We start from the raw sequence: 25,627 nt of genomic DNA, 5'->3' as shown, positions 1-25,627 counted from the left end.
TCACTCTCTTTGCCAAAACAGTTGTCATGGGCTTGCAGCTATGTATAAAACCTTGATTGCTGTGACACACGGTTCTAGCTTGCATATTGTATAATGCTGCTCTCTGGGGGTATGGGCTGTATTTTACCAGATTTGTTTTTGCTATATTTCATTCCTGTGAACCATCCTGGGAGTTTAAATGAATCTCCTAAATAAACAAATATGAATACATGGTGTAGATTTATGAGCTGTACATTTATTAAACTAAGTAGCCCTGATAATGTTGCTAACCAAGATACTTCCCCTTCATGCCATTGTCTAATTCCTATTGTTTTACATTAGATCAAAGCATTGTTCCACACCAACTTTAGTGGAATTCTAGCTCAAAAGAAACCTCCTTTACAAGTTTCTTGATTCATACAACAAGTAGGTGTCTTTTAAAACAACCAATTACCATATTTTCCTATTTGATAATATCCAATCTATGTTCCTTTGCAAGATGACTTTTATCTCATTCCATGAAATCCTGACTTTAGCACTTGAATATGAAACAATCAGAAACCGATGGGCTTCCATTTGGGCACTTGTCTTAACCAGAATACACCCATGATTTCTGTGAGACGATCCAGCTGCTCCTGCCTTTCAGTGTTTTTAGTCAATAAATGAAATCAGGGTTGTGAGTGACAGCTGAGCTGTTTGAACAAAAGGAATGTCCCTCCCACTTCAGTTCTTTTCTGTCTAGTGGCTTCTATCTCCTTGTACATGCAACCCCCAATTTGTGGGGGAGGTTGCATTCCAGGTCATTGCACACGACAGCAGAGCACACATAAGCCAGCTCCGCCCATTATGCCCCTCCCCCATCCCTCCCCCTTTCCCACCCACTTCTGGGTCACTGCAATGTGCGCATGTGCATGTTGCACGTCAACTGGCCGTGCATAAATTGGTTGTTGTATGTAATCTCCATTTGAGATCAGTGGTTACCTATAAATTATCTTCCGCAGATTCTCCTAGACAGGATACTCAGAAGTAAGTTTCCTTGTGCTTCATAGGGCTTACTCCAAGGCAAGTGGGTACAAGATTGCAGCAGCCTAGGCTTTCTTGTGAGGAAGGGGCAGATAGTGGCTCATGCGTCAGCACAGTTGGATACAGTTGGGACTTACACATTTAAACACACAATAAACAGGCCAAATTGGTTGAAGCCCCAGAGGTGTACTAATTTGGCAAGGTGGCAGGGAGAAAGAGAGAACAAAATATGTCCTTTTACAAAGATGCATCATTCTGGTTAAAGTAAAGCAAGTAAAAGTAAGTAAAGCAAAAATTAATGCTTGTAATACAAACACTAAGTCCCCTTTCACAGCCATTTTATACCTCCCTCTATAGAGTCACAACGGTAATGTAAGGTAGGTTTTGCTGCTGGTTGTGAGCAGGAAGTGAGCAAAACAATGATGAGCGAAATCAATTTATACTGCAAAACTGTATGTATTTAGAGTACTTTTTATATCAGGGCTGGCAAACTGTTTTCTGTTTTGTTTTTTGCTGCAAGAAACATCAGAGTTAGATGGCAGCAACCAAAGCAAGGAGGAGAGGGAGGGAGGCATGCCTGTTTTCCTGGCTTTGGCTAGGCTTGGTTAGGCTAAGAGACACTGATTGGCTCAGGGGCACCAAGTGAGCTTCTTGGCTGAGTGGGGATTTCAAATCGTTTTAGCTCAAAAATGAAAAAGAAAAAAATGTTGTTATTATGAGGTATTAATAAATAGCCACAACAAATGACTACACGGCTTGCTTGCTTTCTGACTAATTAAATCTTGAATTTATCCAAGCATGAACATCTGAACAGAACTGCTGTAAATCTTAGATCACTTTTGAGCCCCTCTATGCCTGAATCAGCCTAAAATCAGTAGGTGAAAGCCCTACAGTAACGCAACACATCTACAGCTCAGGAAGCTTGAGTTCTTTACTTGGTTTAGGTTTGGCATAGTTCCATTGTAGTGTGGAACTACAATGATGGAGAGTTTCCCACCTTTTGATATTCTGTCTCATTACTCTGATATTTTTGTGAGAGTTTCACCCCACCTGTAAATCCTGCAAGTGACATAAAATGGATGCTAATTTTTGTCTCCTTTGGCAAGTGCAGCAGGGCACCCAATCTAAATACAGCATACTGGGTGCAGAAAATCCCATTGGCACTTTTTTTGACAGCTACTGGTAGGGGTTCCAATTAGGAATCAAGGAGACATTCTATTCAGTACATATTTAAGGTTAAAACTGTTGTATTTGCACTTTCGGAAACCATATGTGAACCAACACACAGCTAGCCTTCAAAATTCAGAGTTATCTGAATTTTGTAATGCAGTTACAATGTATGTGTTAGTGGAAAGTATGCATAAAAATGAAGATATTAGTGAAAACATACAGAAATGCAATTTATTGGACAAAGTTGCTTGCAAAACGTATGTCTTAAAACAGCATATAAGAAAATGTTTATGAGGAGAAATTTGTACTAAAATGCTGATGAATTTTCAAGAGGTTTGCCATTTAAAAACTGTAACCAGCTGCAAAATGTGGAAATCTGAACTTACGGTTGGAAAAAATGGAAAAATGTGAGAAACTAAACTGGCAGATCCTTCCACCCTTGTCCCAATAAATGCTTAGAGATGAGAAATCTTACCTGAGCTTGATTTGCAATGAACATGAATTAGCTCTAGCTATTTTGGAATGGCTGTTTTTAATCCTTAAAAATTAAAAAATGGCTTCTTAAATACCTTTTTGAACTAACTCTTTATACCTAATGATCTTTTTTCCCTCCACATAGCCATGTATCTGTCCCAGTTCTTTCTGTTTTCTGACTCCTGACAATACAATTATTCAGAGTGGGGAAATTATGTATAGCCTGTACTAAAAGATTTCATACTTTAAGTTGATCTGGAAAGGGTGGGTTGCAAAACAATATTATCTGGAACAATGTGATGAATCCACTCTGTACTGGAAGCTTAAAATAAGTATCAAAATATGAAAAAACGTGCTAGAAGTTTTATAATGATTTATTATTCACAGAAATGAAAATGTAAAAAAAAAGAAAGAAAGAAAAATATTTAATTTATAAAGCATAATCCATGTATGTTGGAGTGGAAGAATTATGATACATTATTTATCTAATATTGAAGTTGGTAACTCTCTAGAACTTCTCTGGTATTCCGTTTTCTTTGTATCATATTTTTAAAAATTAAATTGAGAAATTCTGACGCTATGCTAGCAAGTTAAGAACATAAGAAGGTCTCTGAAGGATCAGACCAAAGGGCTCTCTAGGGCAACATTCTATTCTCACAGAGGATTATGGGAAGCCCAGAAGCAGGACCTGAGTACAATAGTGCTCTTCTTACTCATGTTTCCCAGGACCTGGTATTCAAAGGCATACCACCTCTGCTACTGAAGATTAGATATAGCCATTATGACTAGCAGCCATTGATAGCCCTATCCTCCATGGTTTTTTGCAATCCCAGACAAGATGGCAGCCTACATCTTGTGATGATTTCTAAATTGGTCATCGGTAGAATTCAAAGGCTCAACGTTAAGGACAGACTTGAAATATGTTGCAAGCCAAGCACTCGATGTGTCTTACTCTCCGAAACATTTCCCTCCCACTTTTACAAAAAAACTTTTCTCCCTCCCACGGAGCTATCCCACGACACCCTTGCCCTACTTCTTCTGCACATTTTGTAATTAAGAAAGAGCTTATCAGCTGAGGTGACATCTCCGCCGCTAATTCCCCTGCCCCGCTGTCCCGTGGGCACAGTGAAAGCACAAAACAAACAAGTACACCATGTTTCCAAGCAATTTGTCAAATCATTAAATTGCCTGGGCAATAAGTAGCTGGCTCAATTAGACTGGCCAATCTCCATCACATAATATGATTTCTAGAGGCTGTTTCAGTCCTAATGGATTTGATGTCTTAAAATGTTTGCAATGCCAAGCTGCAGCCATGTGATGTACGGCACTGCCAAGTCCTAGGCACAAACAAAAACTACCATTTCCCTGTGCAAGCACCAAAGAAGTCCTAAAATGTGATTTCTAGGTAGATGCTTGAAAGTCCTTAAAGTTAACAGCTTGGTTCCCCCCCCCCACTTTGTCACTGAACAGCCTGGAATATTGCTCCCCATCATTCAAGCAGGGAAGTAGCCTAAAATATTTTGAGTTTTAGCACATTAAAAAAAATGGAATGGGATTTGCTTTCCTGCAATCTGTTCTCGTATTGTGGGCTTGAAGGAGAAGGTTGACAGTGTCAGAATGGCTGCAAATATTCTTTGCTGAGCACATTATTTTCTTAAGCGAGCTACTGGTTTCTCCCTGCCCCCAATTCCATGCTTTGATGATGGTCATGGTCCATACTTTACAGGAAAAAAATACAGGAGATAAATCATACACATCTAGCCAGCCAGGTTACATCACAAAAATATTCTGTGCAGGTACAGTTTCACATTTTAAACTTACTTAGCAAATTTGATTTCTTAGTGAGTGCAGAAATGGGTTTGATTTTCCTATTCCTGAGCTATTCCTATTCCACCCCTAGTGTGGATGGAGGATGGAGAGAGAGAAGTCAACATTTATTTTGGGTGGTGGTGAATCAGGAGCCCTGTTCAGATCTAAGAGCTCATTTACTCCAATAATACTCCATCTGTTATGGATGTTTCAGCTGAGATTCCTGCATTGCAGGGGGTTGGACGAGATAACCCTTGGGGTCCCTTCCAACTCTACGATTCTATAAGACTGCAATCCTATGCCTCCTGAGCAGGCAACAGGTAGATCATTATTAGGCCTGGTGCAGTGGCTATGGTTTTATCATCTTAGCACTACAGACTAGGAAGAGGCAAGGAAAACATCTACAAAGCAGCAGCATCCCATAGTTGTTTCCTGTAGGGTCTCATCTCCAACTCCCACAATGCAGCTGGACAGTGAAAAGCAGAGAGTGGCTTACAGGCTGGATGAGGCACCATTTCTGGCAAAGTCAAAAAGGCAGCTATAAGAAGATACAAACAAAAGAAGAGCCTGCTGGATCAGGCCAATGGCCCATCTAGTCCAACCAGTGGCGTAGCGTGGGTTGTCAGCACCCGGGGCAAGGCAAGTAATTTGCGCCCCCTAACCCATGGATTTGCGCCCTCTAACCCGTGGATTTGCGCCCCCTAACCCTAACCCCCAGATGTTGTGCCCGGTGCGGCCGGCCCCCCTGCACCCCCCACACTACGCCACTGAGTCCAACATCCTGTTCTCACAGTGGCTGAACAGAAACAAGCAAGCGGAATTAAGCACAAGAGTCATGGCAGCGTGATAAGGATAGGACCGGCCCTGTCATTAGGCAGAGTGAGGCAAATGGCCAAAGAGTACCTATTTGATCAGAGAGGGTGGGTTCTGTTTCACCACCTGAGGCAAAACTGGAAGGTGTCACCCCAAAACACCCTACCATCACCACTCCCCCGAAGCCTCCCTTACCCAGATCACATGGTGGTTCCCACAAAGTATCAGCAGCAACAATAGGTTCCAGCAAGTTCCCACAAGATCTTGTGGAGCTCTTGCGAGCTCTCGGTGCGATTTCACTGGAAATGGCCCCCACTACTGGTTCTGCTTCTCTGCTGGTGGCAGAGGTGGGCAGGGCCTCTATGGGGGCACCCCCTCTTGGGTTTCTGTGCCTGAGGCAGCTGCCTTAGCCCACCTCATGGGTGAGCCGGCCCTGCATTACCTGTCTTTTGAGTGGAAGCTTAAGGGTTTCAGCATGCCCATCTATTCGGTTGGTGTGATGGAGACCAGAGCTAGACGCTGTCCACCTGACATGTGACTTTTGCTGTGAAATATGCAAATATGCCGGATCTCTGTAAAGCCTGCCAACCTAGCAGTTCGAAAGCACGTCAAAGTGCAAGTAGATAAATAGGGACCGCTTACCAGCGGGAAGGTAAACGGCGTTTCCGTGTGCGGCTCTGGCTCGCCAGAGCAGCGATGTCACGCTGGCCACGTGACCCGGAAGTGTCTCCGGACAGCGCTGGCCCCTGGCCTCTTAAGTGAGATGGGCGCACAACCCCAGAGTCTGTCAAGACTGGCCCGTACGGGCAGGGGTACCTTTACCTTTACCTTTACTGTGAAGCTGACTTGTTGTCATGCATCAAAGGGTTATTTCTGCTACTCACAGTCATGTCTGTGGCAGTGTTAGTAACAATTAACAGGAGAAACATTAATAACTGTTAGTAGGAGATAATATCAGAGAGTCTTTTGTTGTCATTATTACAGCTGCTTTCCTCCAAGACCATTATTGTGGCTCTGGAAAGGGTCTACAATGAATGTAGCTGACAAGAATATTACATATCCTTTAGATTTAACACAAGCGGATGAGTAGTTTGAACTCAATATGTGAACAATGCAGTTTGCTCCTTAAATTCACGGTTTCTGGTCTTTGGGATCTGCAAAAGCATCTGTGGTTTTTCCTGCTAAGAATTTCCTGCCAGTGTTCCCAATTAATGCCCAGGTGCAGAAAAGCTTTATCTTTTTTTTTTTTTTTTTAAGTGGATCATTAGGAAGGGGGGGGAGCGTGTTGAGAAAAATTGGAGCTGACTTGCCTTTCAAATCACTAATTTGAGCAGGTGATTCAATTAATGGGATTACTGCATAGGGGCATATCATCCTGCTGCTGACCTTTCATTAGTGACATCTCATAACTTCCCATCAGCTTGTGCAATGTGGCACTTTGCCACCCTGGCTACATCTGGGATTTTGCATTAACAGAAGCCTCAGAGCTGCAAGGAGCCTTTTTAGATGCAACAGTGACTACAGCTCAGCAAAGATACGTCTAGGGAAGTTAGAATCCTCTGTGGCTACGAGGGAAGCTCATGAGTTGCAACATCTGGCGGCTGGTGCATTACTGTTCAATCTCCCAGAATCTCAGATTTAATTACTGAAAGGAGTCCATTTTAAGCTTTTGCTGCTGCAAAAGAATAGTAATAAAATGAAGGGGAAATAATCAGCAGTCAACACAATCCAGTCAGCAAGGGTGACCTATAGCAAAGTGTCTGGTGGCACCTTCTAAAGACCAACACATTAATCATGGCATAAGCTTTCAAAGACCAGTGCCTCCTTCCTCACATAAATGAAATACAATTTAAGTATGTTATGCAAAAATCAAACAGGGGAGCTCTCAAACATACAGTTCACAACTCTCACAAGTAGGAGGCCTGAGCAGAGCATGCTCAATTTGAAGACTGAACTTTTGCCTCAGCACAGATCAGCTGCACAGATTTTTTTGGGGGGAGGGGTCCACAAGTGTGGTAGCAAGTATTGAGAATAGGGGCATTGCCCATGAATGCCTCAGAAACCTTACACCAGGGGTGGGGAAACTGTGGCCCTCTAGCTGTTGCTAGAGTACAACTTCCATCAACTCTGACCATTGGCCATGAAAGGGGTTCATATTTGCAACAAGGGTGAATCTGCAGGTTGTTTGTGTGTATGTGCAATTGATAACACAAGTTCATTGTGTGCATTACAAGACAAATCAGCTGAGGTAGGATGAGAATAAATATGACACCAATAAAATAATAAAGTGCAGCTATGAAATCAAAAGATCCATTTGGAACACAGTTGGGAGTGCGACTTCACAGCACTGAATCAGCTAAAACAGGAACACAAAAATGAATGACTGCTAATTTACAAATGTTTGACTTGACTCTTCCATTACTCTACACCCGGCTTTCATTATATATGTTATGCACATTGCACAGATTATAAAATTACCCAAACATGGATTGCTTCTTCCTGCCACATCACTATTTGGAGCAACGAAGCAACTATACGAATCCAAGATGAATTTTCCGAGGTTGAGGGGTTTTTGTCCTCAGATCACACTTTAACATTTCAGTTGTTCATGTGCCTCTGACATTTAGTACGACATCCCTCAGAAGTGGGGCCTCGATATCAAGAGCCCTAGAAAAGCCTGAAACTTGTACACAGATCAAAAATGCAGAGGAATCATTCCTCCATCCCAAAGCCAGTGATCTTTTCACTTGAAATGAAATCAAAGGCAGTACTCTGAAGTATGTTTTAGATTTGTTTGTTTGTTTTGAAAAAGCTGATGTAATCAAATGCACTTTGCTCTGTGTATATCATCGTAGGTCATGAAGCAGAACCTTTTAAAAAGCTGAATTCACAGATGGTACACCGATTTCCCTTCTACTGAACACATTATTATAGGTGCATGGAGGGCATCTGAAGGCCATCCAGTCCAAGCCATGAAACTGTGGCAACAGCCTCCGCTTTATGGATGGGGCAGAAATTTGATTCACCTCACTTTTAAAGGTGAATCTACCTAATTTGTACTTTCTGAAGCAATACACAAACTAACGTGCAACCATCCTGCAAAATTTGCACTTCTCCAAATATTGTTGTGCAGTTCGCCAACCAAGCAATGTGTACAAAAGCATATTTACTAGTGAAAATAGCATACAATAACGTGTTATATTAGGAGCATTGCTTTGCTAAAAAATATGTGCACGGAATGTGACTCATCAAAGCCAGTATTCCATTTCCCACAGTGGCCACCCAGATGCTTCTGGGAACTCCATAGGTAGGGCATGAAGGTCATAGCTACCAGCAATGGGTATTCAGTGGATTATTGCCTCTAAACATGGATAATTTATATTTAGTTATCGTGACTGGTAGCCATTGGCTGATCTATCCATCATCTCTAGTCCCCTTTTAAAGCCAGTGGCTCACACCTTGTGACAACAAATGTCACCCACAAATGTGTTGGATGAGGAAGTAAAAAGAACATGAAAAGTATTACTGGATCAGGGTCTTTTTACTGTTCTGTGCCATTCACCCCCCCCCTTCCCTTTGCTCCTAACTTTCCTAAAATAATTTTTGAAAAACTGAACACATTACACAACCCCTGTGCTTAAGTGACCCAACTGTGCTTGACAATTCACCTAAGTGAGAGGGGACAGTCTATGCTCGTTTGATTATGCCCTCTTCCGGAAGCAACAGGGTTTTTCAGCAGTATCTCTATGCCTCAAATACATTGGGCACGAGGCCTGATAGTTGTCATGGCGTCAACTTATTTTCCTACCGTGAACCGGTTGTTGCCTGCGCCTGTAACTATTTGTTTAAATGAGTTGCACCAGAATGAAAGTGAGAGATGCCTGCTTATTATTATGCTTCTCAGGACACCCCTTGAAACCTGGTTTGAAGCAAAAGACTCTAGAAAATTCACTCATACCAGACTATTTCTATTTCTGTTTCTCTCCAGTCAGAATAGCAAACACTAAAGAGGGAAGGGCTTTTTAACCCCTCAGTGATGGAGCACCTGCTCTGCATGCAATTTCAGTCTCTGGCATCTCCAGCTAGAGCTGGGAGAGAACCCTGCTTGCTAGTCAGTGTGGACAAATATGAGATATATGCACCAGTGGTCTGATTCAAGGCAAGGGAGCTTTCTGTGTCCCCAGATTCTGTCTCAGTCCATTACTGCCATCTGTCCCAAGACTGTGGCTTTCGTTTACATCAAGTTCAGAGGACTGACTATTTGGCTTCTATGAAAGAAAGATCCAGAAGAGGAAAAGGACAGTATAGGTACTGTGAAGGCTGGAATCTGCAGACCGTCACCTCAAATGATTCAAGAAACCATGGAGCTGGGCAGACCAAGGCTGACAGAACAGCTCTGACAGGATTCAGTGATTAGTAATGGTGATGCTTAACAGCACAACTAAATTGCCTATGTGTTCGGCTCATAGAAGCATAGAATTTTAGAGTTGGAAGGGACCCTGAGGGTCATCTTGTCCAACCCCCTGCAATGCAAAGGGAATCAAAAGCTTCTGGTGGCTTCTGTGTAAATCCTGGAGTGTTTGTCAGGGAACCATAGGAAACTTTCAGAAGACTCAAAACACCTTCAAGCACCCCAAACCAAACCAAGTAACTCCAAAGCGATTCAAGTAAGATGAACAACTGCAGAGTATTCAATGTATGTTCACTGTGTGTTCAGCCTGGCTTGTTCAATGGGTTCCTTGTAAAGTAGAACATTTTTGAAGAACAAAAACCTTGTTCAGCAGGGTTGGGAAAGCTATGGCCTTCTAGATGGTGCTGGACTACAATTCTGAGCACCCTGTCCATTGGCCATGTGGGTAAGGCTGATGGGATTTGGAGACCAACATACTAAGAACCCTGAAAGGCTCATTAATCCAGCATCACAGTAATCAACCAGATGTCTATGGGAAACATACAAGCAAACTCTGAACACAACAGCACTCTCCCTGCTTGCGATTCCCAGCAACTGGAATTCAGAAGCATTATCTCTCTGACAGTGCAGGTAGAACATAGCCATCATAGGTATGTTCTCTGTCTTCCATGAATTTTCTAACCATCTTTTAAAGCCATCCAAGTTGACAGCCATCTTACAGGAGTGAATTCGTTTAACAATGTTCTGTGTGAAGAAGGGAGATTCATTTTTTAAAAAAAGAATTTTATTACATTTTCAATTACAAAATCAGAAATATAAAAAGACTTAAAAGAAAAAAACACAAACGAAAAAAGCCGAAAAAAAAGAAAAAGAAAAAAAAAGCAATCCAACTTTCAAAGACATTTTTACATTACTAACTGGACTTCCCCACATCTCCCTCACCCTGCGTTCTTTACAATAAACATATCAGCAAATTATTACCTTGTTTTGTACCTTATTTATATCTTTCAAATATTATACTTCTAGATTTAAAGTACTTTTTATCAATTATTTATACCTTAAAGTAAAACATAGATTAACCTTAAGTTTCAGCTTTCTCTTACTTATAACTTAATCTTCTGTTTTCCCAGTCTAGTTGCAGGAGCTAGAGTTTCCAAATCATGCAGATTCTTAACATTCATACAACTTATAATATTTTTGTAAATAGTCCTTAAATTTTTTCCAGTCCTCTTCCATTGTTTCTTCTCCCGAGTCTCGGATTCTGTCCGTCATTTCGGCCAATTCCATATAGTCCATCAATTGCGTCTGCCACTCTTCCAGTGTGGGAAGATCTTGTATCTTCCAGTATTTTGCAATGAGTATTCTTGCTGCTGTAGTTGCATACATAAAAAAAGTTCTGTCCTTCTTTAACACCTTTTGGTCCACAATGCCCAAGAGGAAGGCCTCTGGTTTCTTAGGAAAGGTGTACCTAAACACCTTTTTTAACTCATTATAGATCATTTCCCAGAAGGCCTTCACTTTTGGACAAGTCCACCAAAGGTGAAAGAATGTCCCTTCAGCCCCCTTACATTTCCAACATTTATTATCAGACCGGTGATATATTTTTGCAAGCTTGACTGGGGTCATGTACCACCTATATATCATTTTCATAATATTTTCCTTCAGGGCGTTACATGCCGTGAATTTCATTCCAGTGGTCCATAACCTTTCCCAGTCTTCAAACATAATGTTGTGCCCAATATCTTGAGCCCATTTTATCATGGCTGATTTGACTGTCTCATCCTGGGTGTTCCATTTAAGCAGCAAGTTATACATTCTCGAGAGTACCTTAGTCTTAGGTTCTAACAGTTCTGTCTCTAATTTCGATTTTTCCACCTGGAATCCTATTTTTTTGTCCAACTTAAAAACCTCTTGAATTTGAGCATAATGAAAGCAGTCTTGCACCCTATTCTTTAATTTTTCAAAGCTCTGCAGCCTCCAGTTGTCTCCAATTTTTTCTATTATTTCCCAGTATTTCGGCCAACCGGCCTCCATATTGGGTCTTTTTCGAACCTTGGCCTCCGCTGGTGATAACCACCTCGGGGTCTTACCTTCTAGTAAGTCTTTATACTTTGTCCAGACCTTAAATATAGCTTTCCTGACAATATGGTTTTTAAACATTTTATGAATCTTTACCTTGTCGTACCACAAGTATGCATGCCATCCAAAAACGTTGTTGTACCCTTCCAGATCTAGGACATCAGTGTTCTCAAGAAGTAACCAATCTTTCATCCAGCAGAAAGCCGCAGCTTCATAATATAACCTTAAATCTGGCAGGGCAAACCCCCCTCTCTCTTTTGCGTCAGTTAGTATTTTAAATTTTATTCGGGGCTTTTTGCCCTGCCAGACAAACCTAGAAATATCCTTCTGCCACTTCCTAAAACATTCCACTCTGTCCACGATCTGTAGGGTCTGAAACAAAAATAACATCTTCGGCAATACATTCATTTTTACAGCTGCAATTCGACCCAACAAGGAAAGGTTGAATCTTGACCAAATCTCTAAATCTTTCTTAATTTCTGACCAACATTTTTCATAATTATCTTTAAATAGATTCAAGTTTTTGGCTGACAAGTTTACCCCTAGGTATTTTACCTTTTTAACAACATTTAGCTCTGTCTCTTTCTGAAACCCCTCTATTTCCAAAGGTGTCAAATTTTTCTCCAGAACCTTAGTTTTTTGCTTGTTCAGTTTGAACCCCGCCACCCGACCAAATTCATAAATTAATTCTAAAACTCTTTTCGTACTAGATTCTGGTTCCTGTAATGTTAAAACCAAGTCATCTGCAAAAGCTTTCAATTTAAATTGCTTCACTCCGACCTGTATTCCTTGTACCAACCGGTCTTCCCTAATCATGTTCAAAAGCACCTCCAGGACAGAAATAAATAACAGAGGGGATAGGGGGCAACCTTGTCATGTTCCTTTTTCGATTTTAAACTCTTCTGTCACCACATTGTTAACTATCAGTTTAGCTTTCTGCTCTGAATAAATTGCCTCTATTCCATTTTCAAACCCCCGTCCCACTCCCATCCCTTCCAAATTTTTCTTCATAAACCTCCAAGAAATGTTATCAAAGGCCTTCTCCGCATCAACAAAAATTAACACTGATTTTGTATTAATACTGGTTTGCAGAAGTTCCAAAATGTTAATAATATTCCTAGTATTATCAAACAAATGTCTTCCTGGGAGAAAGCCTGCCTGATCCTTATGGATTACTTCATTTAATACTTTTTTAAGTCTACCTGCCAAAATATCTGCAAAAATTTTATAATCCACATTTAGGAGTGAGATGGGACGGTAGTTCTTAAGTTGAGTCTTTTCAGTTTCCACTTTAGGAATCAATGTGATGAAGGCTTCTTTCCACGATTCCGGTGCCTTCTTCCCCTCCAAAATCTAATTGCATACCTCCATTAATGGTTGTATCAAAAAGTCTTTCAATATCTTATAATACTTGGAGGTAAGCCCATCAGGGCCTGGAGATTTGCCTAGTTGCATGTTCTGAATGGCACCCTCTATTTCTTGTGTTATTTTGTGGTTCAGGATTGTTCTCTTTTCCTCAGCAAGTTTTGGTAATCCATTTATTTTCAAAAATTGGTCTATCTCAGTCTCTTCTTGTGGCCCTTGAGTGTAAAGCTTTTTAAAATGTCTCTGGAAACACTTCCTAATTTCTTCGGGTTTCTGAATATCTCTCCCTTCAATCTCTAAGTTAGTAACTGTATTCAATTTTTGTCTCTTTTTCAACTGCCATGCTAGCAGTTTCCCGCACTTATTAGCTGATTCAAATGATCTTTGTTTCATTTGTTTAATTTTCCACTCAACTTCTTGATTTATCAGTTTCGCATACTGTGCTTGGTAGAATTTAATTTCTCTCAAGATCTCCTTCGATTTTGGTTTAGATCTCAGCTTTTTCTCTCCATCTCTTATCTTCTCTAAAATCTTATCCTTTTTTCCATTCCAAAATCTTTTCTTTATCGTGTTCTGTTGTATCAGAAACCCTCTCATGACTGCTTTGCTTGAATCCCAGATTGTTCTCCTTTCCACCGTGGTATTCAAATTTATTTCAAAATAATCTTTCAAAGTTTTTTGGGCCTTCTTCACAATCTCCTGATCTCTTAATAGTGTGTCATTCATTTTCCATCTAAAGGAACCGATTGGAGTAAGTCTTAATTCCATTTTCATGGCGTTATGGTCGGAGCAAGTTTTTGGGCAGATTTCCACTTTTCTAGTCTTAGGTGCCAGTCCTCTAGTTATCCATATTTGGTCTATTCTTGTCCATGACAGATGGGCTTCAGAAAAAAAAGTTCCTTCTCTACCTAGGGGGTTCTTTGTCCTCCATATATCAATCAAATCCATATTGTCAGTTAGTTCAAAGAAGGTTTTAGGCAGTCTGCCATCATTTGTTAAATTTTGATTTTGTGACTTATCCATGTTTGTAGAGACCACCCCATTCATATCTCCCATCATAATGATGTTGGTATAGTCCAGATAGTCCAGAATTGTCTCATGCAGCTTCCTGTAAAATTCTGATTTCCGCTCATTCGGTGCATATATTCCTAATATTAAAATTTTTTCTCCTTGGACCTGTATTTCAATTGCCAAAATTCTTCCTTGCTCGTCTTTAAATAAGAGTTTTGGTGACAGGCTCTCCTTTGCATAAATCACCACTCCTCTTTTCTTAACTTTGTCCGATGAAATAAATTCTTGGCCTAATCTTTTATTAATTAACACTTTTCTATGGAGCCTAGTCACATGTGTCTCCTGTAAGCAAATAATGTCCAATTGTTCTTTTTTCAATATGTGAAAGATTCTTCTTCTTTTTTCTGGGGAATTTCCGCCATTTATATTCCAACTAAGAAGCTGCAGAGACATCCTGGATCAGTCTGTTGGTCCTATGGTGGTGTCTCCTTCTTTTGGTCTTCTGGTCCCGAGGGTGTAGGTACAGGTGGAGGTATAGGTGGAGGTGGTGGCCAAGATCCTATTGTTCCTTTCCGTAGGTCCTCTTCGTAGTCGTTCAAGAACTTTTGTTGATCTTCTGCTGTTTTTATTTTAACTTTCTTTCCTTTGAAGTTGAAAGATAGTCCTTGAGGGAACTCCCACCTAAAGGGAATTGAGTTGCTTCTCAGTAGTCTTGTTAATTCTATATAAGTATCTCTAAGATCCAAAAGTTGTTTCGGGATGTCCTTGTAGATTTCTGCCTTAATGCCTTGAATAACAAGTGATTTTCCAAAATGAAGGCCTAGTATTTTATCTCTCTCTTGCTTAGATCTCAAAATAATCAAACAGTCTCTGGATCTGTCCTTCCTCACCACTCTTCCCAATCTGAAAGCAGTTACAATTTTAAAATCCTTGTCCTCTTCAATACCCCAGAACTTTGAAAATTCTGATGTCAAATAACCAATCAAATCTTCCTGCTCAAGTTCTGGAATAGCTCTCAGTCTGAGATTACTTTCCCGGTTTCTCAGTTCAGTCATCGACAGGTAGGCCTGCTGTTCACTAATCTGTTTATGCAACGGCTTCACCTCCACTTTTATTGCCTCAGCCTTCAAGTTGGCTTCCTCTGCTTTTTGCTTGGCTTCCTCAGCCAGTTTGCGATTCTCTACAGTTGCTTCCTGGAGATTCCCAATTGCTTGTGTATGTTGGGCCACCTGATCAGTCAATTTATTTATGGAGGATGTGGCTTGATCAATTTTAGTCAAATGTTCATCTGCCTTTTTGTTTAAAATTACCAGTTGTTCCAGAATCTGATTTAAAGCTGTTTCCGATCCTCCTGAAGCCATATCCCCTGTAGATGTCAGCTCGACTGCCCCTTTTTGTACTTCTAAGACAGCTGGGACAGATGATCTGCGTGGTTGGGAAGTCAAGGTTGTTTGTACCAGTTGTTTTGCCTTTGTTTTAGCCAATCTTGTTCTCCCTGTGTCACTCATTCCAATCCCTTCTATGTGTCAAGGTCAAACTGTGTATATTCCCATGAGAAAGGCAGTTCCAAAGTGTAAACAATAAGGCAGCAAAAAATTAAAACAAAGTGTAGTTCCCAGACAGTTGTAAATCCAAAGTCCTCTAGGGGGAGTACAATGTAGTTCAACAGAAAGAAACAGATTTTTCCTTCATTGAAGTCCCAGCAGTCCGAAAAATCTAAAGAGCCTTTTAGTTTCCTTTTAACCTAGTGCTTTTCCCAAATTAATACAAAGTCTCAAAGAAGGTGCAAGAAACCGTTTCCCTGTTTCTTCTATAATGTAGCGTTTGCATGCAACACTTTCAGAGTTAAATACAGTTTCTGCAATTTGACAGTTCTTCTTTATCCTGGCAGCCCGAGGCTTTGGTTTCCTCAATTATTTGTAAATCCCAGGGGAAGAGGGAAAATCCAATCGAAAAACCAGCATAAATACTCCAAAGTTGTCTCTGTTAATTCCCGGCCAAAAGTTCAATTGTCTGCACAATAATCCAATCTTTTAAAAGTTCTTTCAAAGCGCTTCCCGCTTGTCGAAACTTTTACTTTGATCTCTTTAGCACAGTCGGGAGACGGACTTCCTGGTTGCGTTTCCCGTTTTCAGCCAAATTAGAATACTTTAGTCCCGATAATTTTTTAAGTCCCCTTACTCACGGGTTGTAGTTGCAAATCTGATGTTCCAAGAAGAAAGGTCGGCGCTCATCAGCAGCAGCCGCGCGGCTTTGCTTCCGCAGAAAGAGCGATGAACTCACAGCGCCGCTCCCCCTTTCACGTTCCGGAGCCCCTTACGGGGTTCCTTCTCCGTTTCCGGGGGGGCTCCTGGCGCCCGCCGAGTCCCACGGCCACGAGCTCACTCTGCCCGTGGTTTTTCTTAATGGGTCACCGCTGTGCCACAGCAGACGACCCTTTCCTGCGGAGCCCCTCTTCAGAGCGCGAAGAGGACCGCCATTGCTGTTTCACGCCGCCTCCGGAAGTGAAGAAGGGAGATTCAGGACAGATAAAATGATACTTGTCCAACATTCAGATTCATCGGATGGCCCTGGGTTTTAGTATTATGAGAGAGGGAGAAAAACTTCTCTTTATTCACTTCCCCATCTCTGTTCTAGACGGCCTTTTCAATCACATTCTTGCAGCGCAGGAGTAAAGAATTCTAAATTAAGAACATTTTGACATGCCTTTCTGCAGGGCAAACTCAGCAATGAAAGAAATTACTTTGGGGCATTGGTGGCTGGGCCTTAATGTCATTTTAACATCATTTTCTTGTACTCCACCTACGCAGAGTAGCAATGATGTTTGTCATAATGTATGTACAAGATGAGTCATGCAGTTGCAGAGTAATTGGTCAAAGTTCCGGGATGCTCTGTAATTGAGCTGAGCTACAAGAAAAATATAGTATCATATTTCAAAAGTGACAAGCAGCAGAAATTACACAAGATTTCAGCAAGAGGAAGAGTGAGCGAGCAGCAGTTGCCTAGGGACAACAGTTCCTGTCAGATGCTACCACAATTAAAGAGATCATATCAGTGCTATCCTAGATGGATGACAGATGCAGTTGCGTAAGCTTCCCTTCTATGGAAAACTCCAGCCTCTTTGTGATAGAAGGATGTCTAATCATTCATTAGCTTGTTCAATAAATGATCACCACTGGGCAAAGAATAGAGGTCATCTTCAGAGCTACCTACCAAGCACATAGAGTTCTGAAATTTCCTGCAAGGGTGAAGCAACCCTCCCAGGAAAAGCAAAACTTCCTTCTTGCCATTTTATCTTTCTAGTCCTGGAACAGGAGTCAGGGGTGGGAGAGGGATGCTACAGAAAAAAGGCCTTGGCTACTCTCTCTCCTCTCCCTCTTTGTAATTTCTACTGCAATTTAGCCCATGTCTTTGCGGGATGCTGCTGCTTATTTCCTTGCCCCCAGTAGGGGCAGCCAATTATGTGGAGACGAGAAAACACATGGCGTAAGGATATCAAGGCAAGTTGCACTAGGTGCTGTGGAGCAGGGAGGAAAGAATTTGACACAGAGCTGCCAGTTTCAGCAGCAGTCTCACGCTTCTTATAATGCTTTGTTCTGCCCATGTACATCCAGACTGGACCATTGCTGGGCTGCTTTTAAAGACAGTGGTATAAAAGGGGGCCTCTAGAATGCTGGTGGGGGAAAGGCAGTTGAAGCACATGACATCAATCTTGCACTAATTACATTGGTTATCAGTTTGTTTCCAGGGTCAATGTGAATGTTAGTCTTAAGTTTTAACAATTAGAGGCCTGAATAGCCTGGGGTCAGGTTAGCTTAAGGAGCAGCTTTGCCCCTGTGAACCAGCCAATCTTAAGATTAGGGTCACAGGCCCTTTTCTCTGCCCATCTTTAGCAGAGATTCAAGGAGGGGAGAGACCAGTGGCAGGGCCTTCTCAGTGGTAGCACCACAGCTATGGAATTCTCTCTTTCTGGACAATCAGTTTATGTTGGTTTTAAAAGCTGCTATGTTCTTAATACAAATAAGTGTGTTTTTATTCTTATTTTAAACAAATTTTAAAAGCTGGACACAAAACATTTGGAAGAAAACAAAATGGAAAGCAAACACCCTCTCGCTTTGCCTCCCTAGCTTCCTCAAGCTCTTCTTCCAGCAGAGCCAACAGACTGAGATATAACAAAGGTGCCAATTTGCATCTTGGGAAGGCAGAAAACCTACTTCCTCTTCTACAACTGCCGTTCTTAGCCATGAAAGGCTCTCAGAGACTTTTGGTTCTCACATTATTGCTGTGGGAGCTTTACTTGGGGTTCCTGTCTTCACTTTTGCGGAGGTTAGAGTTTTCTAAATAAAAGATATAGCCATTCTTGTATGTCAGGCTGTTTGAAGGCAATGGTTAAGGGAGTGTCTATGCCATGAAATGTGCACATGAAGCACACCCTGTAATAGTGAGTGCAAAGCCTCAGGTTTGGGTTTTTGAAAAACGGCATGCTTCTGAAAGCAGAGATATGCTTGACAATGCATACATACCACCAGCTGAAATTTCTGAAGGCCCAGAGGCACAGGGAGCTTGAAAAAGAACTCCAGGAGTCAGGGGAGCATGAATACCCTCCAGAGTTCCTGCCCTTCCACCCTGATAACAACACCGCAGCACATTATGCAAAATAAGCAAATTTGAACATTTGTCTTGATTTGCATATTTCAGACAGGCTTGAATGCAGCTTTTCTTGGTGCAGAGTATTTTGCAGAGTGCAGAGAACCCTGGCAACCATTTTCTCAAGAGAGGGAGGGGGAAAGGCTTCAACAGCTCATCAGGAAGAGGTGAAGCAATGTCAGCTGCTCCTTTCCCTTCATGGTAACGGAGAAGAGGCAGACTTTGCAGTATTCCTACATCACTGATCCCCTGAAGTGGCATTGCTCACTTGGCAATGCCATGGCGGGAAAAGCCAGAAGCAAGTCCCTTCCTTTTTTATCTTCTACTGACACAGTATTTCAGGATTATCTTACAAGAGCCGGAAATGATTTAGAGCTGCGCGTAAGCATAACTAAGGATGCAATTCCATACACTCCTACTTGAAGGTCCCATTGAGCATGGGGGGGGGGTGTTTCTCAGTAAAATATGTCCGCAATTGCACCCCTAATCAAATTCAAAATCACATCATTGTGAACTTTAAGAGAAAAATCTCTTTTTTTTCCCCCTCTCTTCACTCAGGGATCTCTCTAGACAGCTTGGATTATTGTCACTCCTATTCCAGTCAATGGGATGATGACTCATTTGGCCTAGAAAATATCTATAGAGCCAAATCATACTCCAATTTAGAGAAGATGAAGGCATGGCCTCTGTGTATGTATAAGCGTTTCATATTTTACTGTAATATTACAGGAAGGTGGAAATGAAATTTCTAGTACATTGCTCACTGGAGGGCCATTGAGAGAGCATCCACCCAGCAACAGAAAATATGATGATCACATTTGTAATGTCTCTACGACTATATCTATCTACCCATCACCAAAAGCTGAGTTAATAAAACTTAAGCATTTTACTCTTTTCCTTCCCGCTACAAAAACACAAATGCAAGATGATTTCATCAGCTCTAGATAATAGATATGCACATAACCAGAGGGAGGTATATTTAATAACTTGCCTAAAATATGCACTGGGTTCAGTACAGGAGAAGTACAGAAGGCAATAAAATATAATCTATTATCTCAGCTCATTTTGGTCAGGAAATAATACCGCAAAGTTAATATGGTGCATGTGAGCCTTATGAAAAACAGGCAGGAGAAGCTTACAACCTTATCTGCTGGCAGTTGCTATGATGGGTGATTAATAAGTGACACTGAGAGGCATGGAATAAAAATCATATGGACTATGGAGAAAGGAAAGGGCTTGGAAATGAAACTGTCAGGTTGAGGAGGGGAAAGAGTTGATTCTACCACTGCACTCATAAAAAAGCAAAGGGGGAACTCCTTTCTGTAGTCAATCTGATGCTTCATTGATCTCAGCAGCAGTGCAAGGGAGGAGGAATGCAGGGTAGTGCAATTCCAGGGTGTTTTTTTCCAGAGCAGGAATTATGACATCATCTGCAGCAGCACCAGGATAATTGGGGAACCTTCCTTGCTCTGGCACAGCTTTACAGTTTTAGTATTGATTATGGCATAGCATAGAGCAGTGATGGCCAAACTCGGCCCTCCAGCTGTTTGGGGATTACAGCTCCCATCATCCCTAGCTAACAGGACCAGTGGTCAGGGGTGATTGGAAATGTATTCCCAAAACAGCTGGAGGGCCGAGTTTGGCCATCACTGGCATAGAGGAAGTCAGAGAAGTCTGCTTACCTCTTTAAAGCTACAAACAGCATTGCAGGCTGGCCACTGGCCACCCCAAACACTGGCCCAGCAGAGGAGGGTTGTGCAGAGGCTTCTCTTGGTTGGCAGGGGTCTAAAACAGGCTTTTTTGCCAATCAGGAGAATTGATCCCACCTGCCAAATTGGCCAATGGCAGGCAGCTTCTGGGACAGGCGCTCCTCAGGGGGCAGGACCAACTGAGCCTGCAGGCTTCAATTGGTTTTGCTCCCTGGCCATTTTAAAAGGCCCACCCCGACCTTCACACACAGTTTCCTCATTGGATCACTCACCCACCTGCTCTGAAAAGCACCTGTAAGATCGACATTAGAGCTAATGTCTGGCTCTTTCGCGAAAAAAATTAATTCTGGAAGTGCATTGTGAAAGCCAAAATTAATTCTGGAAGTGCATTGTGAAAGCATTGTGAAAGGGGCCTACTCAGCATGCTGGAGGGGCTCGCAGCTTATTGTTCCCAAACTCTCTAAAGATAAATTATGATAAAACAAAAATTGTGGTGTTTACTAGAGCTCGACATACATTTAGATGGTCTCTAGATGAACACAAAATTGAACAATGTCTCCTTTTTAAATATCTTGGTATCACTTTCCAAGCCACATCTAGCTGGCTTGCCCACTTCAAGACTGTAGCACTTCTAACACGTAGGACAACTGGTGCTCTGCTCAGCTTTTTCTATTCGAGGGGTGGGCAACTGGTGACCCTGGCACTAAAAACCTTTGTTGGAAAAGTGATTCCACAGATGTTATACGGAGTAGAACTCTGGGGATGGAATCAGAAGCTGTTAGAACGGCTTGAAATCTTCCAAAATTTTTATCTCAGAAGAATTCTAGGCCTCCCTCAGAGTACTCCGGCAGCTCTCCTTAGAGTTGAAGTAGGATTACCTTCTGTGTCTGCTAGGGCCCACTTAAGATTCTTGTGTTTTTTCATCAACCTCATAGATGCCCCGAACACCCTATTGGCTAAACAAGCCTTTGTATCATTACAACATAATACCACTTGGCATAAAAGTCTATTAGACATTCTATCCAGATACAACTTACCAGAGTTTAACACTCTCAAATTGTGGAGCCCTGATAAAGTTCGGGAATGGATCTTTGAAAAAGACGCCTTTTTGGACACCACCAAGATAAAAAACTCTGGGTTTTCCTACTGGTTCCCACGAGTAAAAGCAGTCAAAATCTGTGCCAACTACCTGGTGGAGATCACTGATCCTACCCTTCGGAGAGCTTTCACCATGGCACGGTTTCAAACATTGCCAACTGCTTATCTGTCCGGCAGATACACAAAAACCCCAGTAGAACATCGTTTATGTCCTTGCCTTATGAAAATTAAAGAGGATCTTACACATTACTTCCTCTATTGCCCCATTTACTCGGGCTTTAGAGACGCATTGCTGCAAATTATACCCAACTCTATAACCAGTCCTGAAGATAGAGTAAAATTTTTGTTAGTTGATGCAAACCCACGCATTACCCATGTGGTAGCGGTCTTTGTGATGAAGGCCATGAAAGCCAGAGAAAGATTTATAGACGACAATGTAAAGACCCCTTCACCATCTGTTTAACTTCGCTGCTTGTTTTCCCTCCTTTTCTATCTTGTGGGAAGAAGGTTTTGTTGGCATAGTATGTAATGAATTTTAATATTTTTAACTACTGTAGTGTTGATTTTTGTGCACAGGCATGGTCCTCACAATAAACGGATTTGTTGTTGTTGTGAAAGCCAAGTACCTTTTGCTTTCCATGTTTGGGAAGGGCTGCAAAATTAAACACCTTGGACCAGCACTGAGGGCCACACGTCATGTTATGTTTGAGTTCTGGGACTGGATCTTGCAATGTATCTGTTAACGCGAGTTGTGGTCCACAAAGGCTTATGTCATCACGAATGTGCTAGTCTTTAATGTGCCACAAGATCCTTGCTTGCTTCCAATGTCGGTTTGGTCTTCAAAAAGCAGCCAAAGGGAGGGGTGATCTGGATCAGGGTTGCAGTACAGGGGGAGAAGGGTCAATTCTCCTCTCCCTTGCCGCACACAATACATTTTTGTGCTCATATTCTCCCCCTTCTGTGACTAGCAGCAGCTGAAGGGAGCTAGCAGCTGGGACCACAGTATGGGGGGTGGGCTGAACCCCTTTCACCCATGTCATGACTGATCCAATCTCCTCCCCACCCCACAGCTGCTTTTGTGCAGCTGTAGTCCCTGCCTAGGTCTTGGAGTAGGGGCTGAAGGTTGATAACTTGAAGCTGAAGCTAAAGAAGAGCAGGTCTGGCTGGTGCCTGGAAGAGTGGCCACCTGAGAACCTGTCATGTACACTACCTTGGGTTCCACAATGGAAGTAAAGTGGGATATAAATGTAAGAAAATAAAAATAAATCCAAAGAACAAAATCACATTGAGAATTCTAATCCCATGACCCCAACATAATGGACTATGGGACCAAGTTGTGCTATTTTAAAACCAGAATCAAGGCAGCTGTCGTCTATTAATTATTCCATTGTAATTAGCACTGAATATAGCCAGTTAGCAATTAGCATTTCTTACCTTTAATCTTTCTGTTACACCATCAGTGAAACTGACTGTGAATTCAGCAATTTTGGGCACTCTGAGTTTTCCTTTGTTCTTCTGGTCTGGTTGATATTCTGTTCTCGTTTTCACAATCACCTAGGAGCAAATGTTGACATCTTAAGCTTTCAGAACAAAGCAAGCACGGTTTTGTTGGCAGAAATGTTACTTTCCCACAAACCCTCTCCTCAGATAACCTCATGTATACTGCAATCAACATAATTTTTATTTCTAAAAAGCAAGGAGGAGGAGGTCAAATAAGTGCATCATTAAAACTTCACAACTCTGAAAGATGGAATGTTTGTTTTAAGTGCATGAGCATCCTACATGTGGTAGGATCTGCTTAGGGCTCAAGAGAAGCCTGCTTCTTCTCTCTCCCAGATAACTATGCAGCAACAGCATGCCAGGGCAATTTGGGGCATGGAAGATCTGGGTGCTCCACACTCTAGATGCTGTTCAAGTTACTTGTGACCCAGATTGTGGCGCTAGCCTTGCAACCACTTGGCAATGCTAACAAGCATCATTCTAACTGACTCTTTCCATCTACCTGCTCTCAAAAACGTATCTCCCTGGAGCTCACTGGGTGACCATGGAACAATTACTGTATCTCAGTGCATCCAACCTCACAAGGTTGTTATGAAGACAAAGTGAAGAGGAGAGAATCGTCTATGCCACCTTCTGCTCTTCTGAAAAAAGGTGGGGTGCAAATGTAGTAATAATCTGTCATCTCCAGCTTTGTCTTCCTAACAAACTGCATCCTACTGTATATTTTTCATTTGCTGCTCTGCCCTCTGTGGATATTTCAGCAATCTGAATCCAGAACAGTGCTGAAAATTTGCAGTCTAATTAAGGCTGGAACCAAACGTTACAAGGAGCTACTGATGGAGATGGCGGCCTCTTTGCTGAGTCCCCTTCTTCCCGTCCATACATGTTGTGCAACTAAACCAAATCCTTTCCTCTTTGCACTGTGTTTTTCCTGCCTCCATAGAGACCAGAGGTTCAGAAATTCATAGATGAAAGATGTCAGAGAACAGAAATCTTCCATTTTAAACCTTAAGGCTCCATATAGACCAGAGGTGGGGAACCGCAGGCTTGGAGAGTAGGTGCGGCCCTCCATACCTTTCTTTATGGCCCTCAGAATTCTTCTGAGGCTGCACCTCCTCTCCACAGGCAACAGCCTTCCCTGCTTCATACCTAAGTATTTTTGCCTGGTTGGAACATGTAACTGAACTTGCTTGTCTAGATGAAAGATAGAGATGGGTATATGAAAGTGTGGCAAAAATAGCTTAATGTTCAAAGGCAAATTTGCATGTTTCGGTCATCTCACTTTGTCTCAAGCCCTGCCTATCACTGGCATGTGACTTTTGAAAGGTTGTCCAGAAGGGAATGTGGTCCTCAGTTTCAAAAAGCTTCCCCATCCTTGATATAGATCCTTCTTCCTCTGCTCTTGTTTAAAACTAATTTGTATCCTGTCTGCCATATTCCTTGACTCCCCACCCCGAAGAGCAGCCAGCCTTAATGCTGGTCATTTTGGTTCACTTATACAATACAAACATGCTTCCCGGGTCTTCACTGTGTTTTGTATTGCATTTTAATTTCAGTGGGTCACCTTGGGAGCCCATTTTTAGCTGAAAGGGAAAATAAAATTAAATATATTTGAGAGAAGAAAGTCTTTTTTTCTGTTGTTTTTTTTCCAGGAGTGAACACCACTGTGTGAATAACTAAGCAAGTATTTAGATTTTCCATCCAGAATTTGTGTTCTAGATTTACATGGTGTTGTTCATAAGAACCTCCCTCAGCAGCATGGCTGGCTACTTGCTTTCACCTTGTTCCAAACACTTAAATCATTTTAAAACCCACAAAGCTCTTATCGTCAGTAGCCCACCCTTCTCACCTACAACTAAGAACTCACAGGAGTGACTGCTGATCCTTTTCGTTTTTCTGAAAAAGGAGCTCTTAGAGTGAGCACTGATAAGGAGTGAACCACTAGGACTTATCAACAAGGAAGTCATTTTCAATGTTTCACCTTGCCAAGAGAGAGATAGCGAATGGGAGAGGGAGAGAGAGAGAGAGAAGCATGCTGAGAGATTTAAGTAGGATGAACTGACAGCAATCTCCTCTCTGTCATATTTTGTAATTTGCCCTGTGATTCTTTGATGAAAGGTGGCTTATAATTAAAAATCATCAATCAATAATTCTCCCCTTGCCCTGCCCCTTTGTAACTAGTCTCCCTCCTGCCACTCTGAAGTTATCTCCTTTTTAATTGGCAGTGCAATCCTATGCCCGGCTACTCAGATGTAAGCCCCGTTCTGTTTTGATCCATGAAATGCTAACAGTAATACTTTGAACTTGTTTTGGCAGCAAGTGGGCACACCTCTGAGCAGAGCGGTTATTTGCAGAAAGGATCTCACTCCTTCTGCTCTAATGGCAGCATCCAGATCAGATGTCAGAAGGCATGTAAAAAGCATCAAGCAAAGGTTTGTACATTCATCTGCTGGTTTTGTCAGGGGCCAGGAGTCAGATTCCTCTTTGGGTGATGGAGCTGGGGACTCTGAACCAAAAGCAGAAAGCCATGCAGAGCCAG

At 41.9% G+C, this 25,627-nt stretch overlaps 1 protein-coding gene across 2 annotated transcripts in view; it reads right to left on the bottom strand.

Annotated features, from left to right (window-relative positions):
• NSG2 (neuronal vesicle trafficking associated 2) overlaps positions 1-25,627 on the bottom strand; it is a 58,240-nt gene that overhangs the window by 8,827 nt on the left and 23,786 nt on the right. For both annotated transcript variants that reach the window (XM_079964913.1, XM_079964914.1), the window contains exon 3: positions 23,023-23,142. In XM_079964913.1, coding sequence (XP_079821039.1) covers positions 23,023-23,142 — 120 coding nt within the window. The remainder of the gene's footprint in view (positions 1-23,022; positions 23,143-25,627) is intronic.

This window comes from Podarcis cretensis (assembly GCF_951804945.1).
Source record: "Podarcis cretensis genome assembly, chromosome: 2".
Taxonomy (NCBI): domain Eukaryota; kingdom Metazoa; phylum Chordata; class Lepidosauria; order Squamata; family Lacertidae; genus Podarcis; species Podarcis cretensis.
Note: the sequence above shows the minus strand (reverse complement) of the source record. Positions and strands in the feature narration are given on the sequence as shown.